At 52.0% G+C, this 3,251-nt stretch overlaps 1 protein-coding gene across 1 annotated transcript; it reads left to right on the top strand.

Moving 5' to 3' along the window:
* On the top strand, positions 1-2,043 carry LOC104129649 (proto-oncogene Mas-like). The gene is made up of 2 exons (XM_009642601.2): positions 1-279; positions 813-2,043. The coding sequence occupies exon 2, from the start codon at positions 851-853 to the stop codon at positions 1,829-1,831; it is 981 nt and encodes a 326-aa protein (XP_009640896.1). The 5' UTR covers positions 1-279; positions 813-850; the 3' UTR covers positions 1,832-2,043.
* Positions 2,044-3,251: the final 1,208 nt, after the last annotated feature.

The following is a 3,251-nucleotide window of genomic DNA, read 5'->3' as shown; positions in this document are numbered from 1 at the left end:
TCAAATGCAGTGAAATAGTTCCCTGTTTGCAAGAAGCCTTGAGAACATGACCTGCTTGGCTAACGCCGTGAAAAGTGATTTGTGAAAGGACATGAGAAAGACCCCACGCTGGATGCTGCATAGGCTCACCAAGGCACGCTTTGGTGCAGTTTGCCAAGTGATAATTCCAGGAAATCTCATGAAGATCCCATCATGGGGGCGGCAGCTGGCGAGTGCGAGGTGATGTGAGTCTGCAGCACGCCTGCTCCAGTGAAGCTCTCCAGGCTGTGAGAGGAAAAGGTTAGACTTCTGGGTGGGGGTTTTTTTCAGCCTAATCAGTGCCTCCCCTAATTGGTTTTGAACCTGTTGGTCAATTTTCACCAAACCTGATTGGGGAATAATGGTCTCCAGGATATTAAGACCCATAAATATTGTAGAAAAAGGTGGTTGGGGAATAAGGAAATGAGTATCCCACTGAAAGAACCCAGGAGCTTAGTAATATCAATTGTAATATTAGGCACCTGAGAATCCATATCGGATCCACCCTCAAACCCACTTGCTCTTTGCCATCTTATTATTTCCTTCCTCCAGATCTGTCCTGTCCAAAGCCAGGACAGAGGCATCTCCCTAGCTATTGCTCCACCTCTGTACATGCTCTTGTACCAGGCGTTTCATACCCACCTCCCCACAACCCGTCTCCCATCTCTCCTGTCCCTCGTCTCTCTCTGGGCTCCTCCACATGCAAGCTGGGGCATGGCTGCAAAGATCTGAAAAGCCTGGCGTGGAGGAGAGCAGTCACTAACATATGGCTCTGTTTCATCTTGTCCCTCCAGCTGTGCAAGGGGGAAGAAGAAGCAGCAGGGATTTCGTAATGAGCACATTGCTCCCTGCCACAGAAAGAGCCGGCCCTGCTTGCTGGAGCCAGCCAAGCAGGACAGCATATAACAGGAATTGGCATGATGGGCTGCTGGAGGATGAGGATGATCGCTACAACTGGACTGACTGTGAAGCCGGTGACTTGAGCAAAGTCCTTGCCACGATGCTCATCTGCCTCTGTGGGCTGGTGGGGAATGGGGCTGTCCTCCGGTTCCTCGGCTCCCGCGTCTGCAGAAACTCCACCATCATCTACATCCTAAGCCTGGCCATCGCCGACCTCACCTTCCTCCTCTCCATTGCCATTGCCCTTGTGATATTTTACAGCTCAGAGAGCCTTTGTCACAGCCTGGGCTCACGGGACATGACCACTCTGTTGAACACCACCATCCTCTTCACTTTCACCACCAGCATCTACCTCCGGACAGCCTTCAGTGCCATGATGTCTCTGTCCATCCTCCCCCCGGCTCGCTGCCCCTGCCACCTTTCCCAGCACTTGCCAGTGCTCGTGTGTGCCCTGCTTTGGGCCCTCTCCTTCCTGCTCACCGTGACCCTCCACTTCCGCCCCGCGGCGCTCATTGTCTTCGTCTCGAGCTACCTCTTATCGGTGCTGATCCTGATTTTTTCTGGCCTAATCCTGCTTGTCAGGGTCTTGTGCTGTTCATGGCAATATCCCCCAGGGAAGCTCTGTGTTGTGGCCCTGCTAGCTGTCTTCTTCTTCCCCTTCTTCACTGCTGACTTTGGTTACTGGCTCTTGCTAAGACTGTTCGATTTTTCTGTGTTTGTCTTTGATGCCTCTCTCCCGTTTGCCTGCGTGAACAGCAGTATCAACCCTGTTATTTACTTTGTGGTTGGGAGCTGTGCAAAGAGGTTCACGCTCTCTGTTAGGGTTGCTTTCCAGGGGGCTTTTGAAGATGTAACAGAGTCCCAAAACAGAGGTGAAGCTCCCAGAGAAGACACAGTAGAAACATCTGTTTAAACCTCTGCAGCCCCTCCCTGAGAGAAGGTGCTGTAGGGATGGAGGTGTCCCGTGAGCCGGGGTGCGAGAAGGAAGATGGCTTCGGTGCGGGTCTGGCTGCAGCTGAATGCAATGAGCTGCAGCACAACAAAATGTGCTGGGTGGCATGGGAACTCCTGCCTGGTGTGGACACTGGACGGCGTGATGAAATTCCCATCGAAAGCTTTTGCTTTGAATCTGTCCTATTCAATAGTTGTGAGCTTTCCCTGCCTCAAAAGTGAGCTCACTCTACGCTGCGCACAATTAAAACAGAGCTGCTGAGGCTCTTAGCTCCTGCCAGTGTTTTGGGTTTTTTTTTTGGCGTGTCTGCTTAAAAGCACAGTGCGGGTGGATAAGAAAACTTGGCACAGCAGGGCAGAACAATTCCTGGGCAAATCCTTGTGCGTGCATCTCCAGCGGGTGCTGACACGTGGACAAATACGTGGAGACTTCACACTCAGCTTTATTACCAGGCAAGTAGGCATGTGTTTGGGATTGTTCCTGGAAGGCTTTCCCCAAAATTCATCGCCTCTGCTGCAAACTGAGTTTTGTCTGCACATCATGTGGGTTGTCTGCACGCAAGGGTTTTTGACTGGAACTGCCTCTCGTGGTTCCTCCCACTTTTCTCTGGGCTGGCTGGCTGCTTAGCCTGAGCAAACGGCATTTCGCAACCATGACCTGAGGTCTGTATCCATTTCTGCTGTGTCTGTTCCTTATCTAGAAAAACAAGAGAAGTTGGGTTAAAATTAAATGACCCAAAAAAGCACAGCCCTGCTGACTCTGTAAAGACTGGATTTTCCATGTGAGAGAAGATACAGGGAGAGGGAGGGAAAACAGTGGACTTTTTATGGAAAAGACCCTGTTGAGGCCACGAGGACTGAATCCCCGTGTCTGGCTCAGGCACTCCCTGGGTAAAAGGGGTAGTGGCAGCACTTTCTCTGCTTCTCTCTCCCCCCAGTGTCTGTCAGCCCTTGCTATCAAGGAGCGGGGTGATACACCAGCTCTTGTTTGCCTGTGAACTAAGCCACCAACAAACCATTGCTCTTGAGCTGGTTTTGTTTCCTGGTGTGATCCTCAGCAGGCTGCACTAACTCGAGTATGAGCACAAGGGAAAGGTTGGGGAAACACAGCTGGCAGGGAAGGGTGGGGGGAGAAAAGGCATCAGCAGGGCAGACTGAAATAGCAACCCCAGAAACTACCGATGCCGTGGCCTCTGTGACCTGGAACGGTGACAGATCATAGAATCATAGAATCATAGAATGGTTTGGGTTGGAAGGGACCTCTAGAGGTCACCCAGCCCAACCCCCCTGCAGGAGCAGGGACACCGCTAACCAGATCAGGCTGCTCACAGCCCCGGCCAACCTGGCCTTGAATGCTTCCAGGGATGGGGCCTCCACCCCCT

This window comes from Egretta garzetta, unplaced genomic scaffold (assembly GCF_000687185.1).
Source record: "Egretta garzetta isolate BGI_Z169 unplaced genomic scaffold, ASM68718v1 scaffold997, whole genome shotgun sequence".
NCBI classification, from domain to species: Eukaryota; Metazoa; Chordata; class Aves; order Pelecaniformes; family Ardeidae; genus Egretta; species Egretta garzetta.
This window is presented reverse-complemented; position numbering and strand designations above follow the sequence as displayed.

Excerpts from the sequence above, each read along its gene's own strand:
- LOC104129649 (XM_009642601.2), top strand. The coding sequence starts at position 851 with ATGAGCACATTGCTCCCTGCCACAGAAAGAGCCGGCCCTGCTTGCTGG.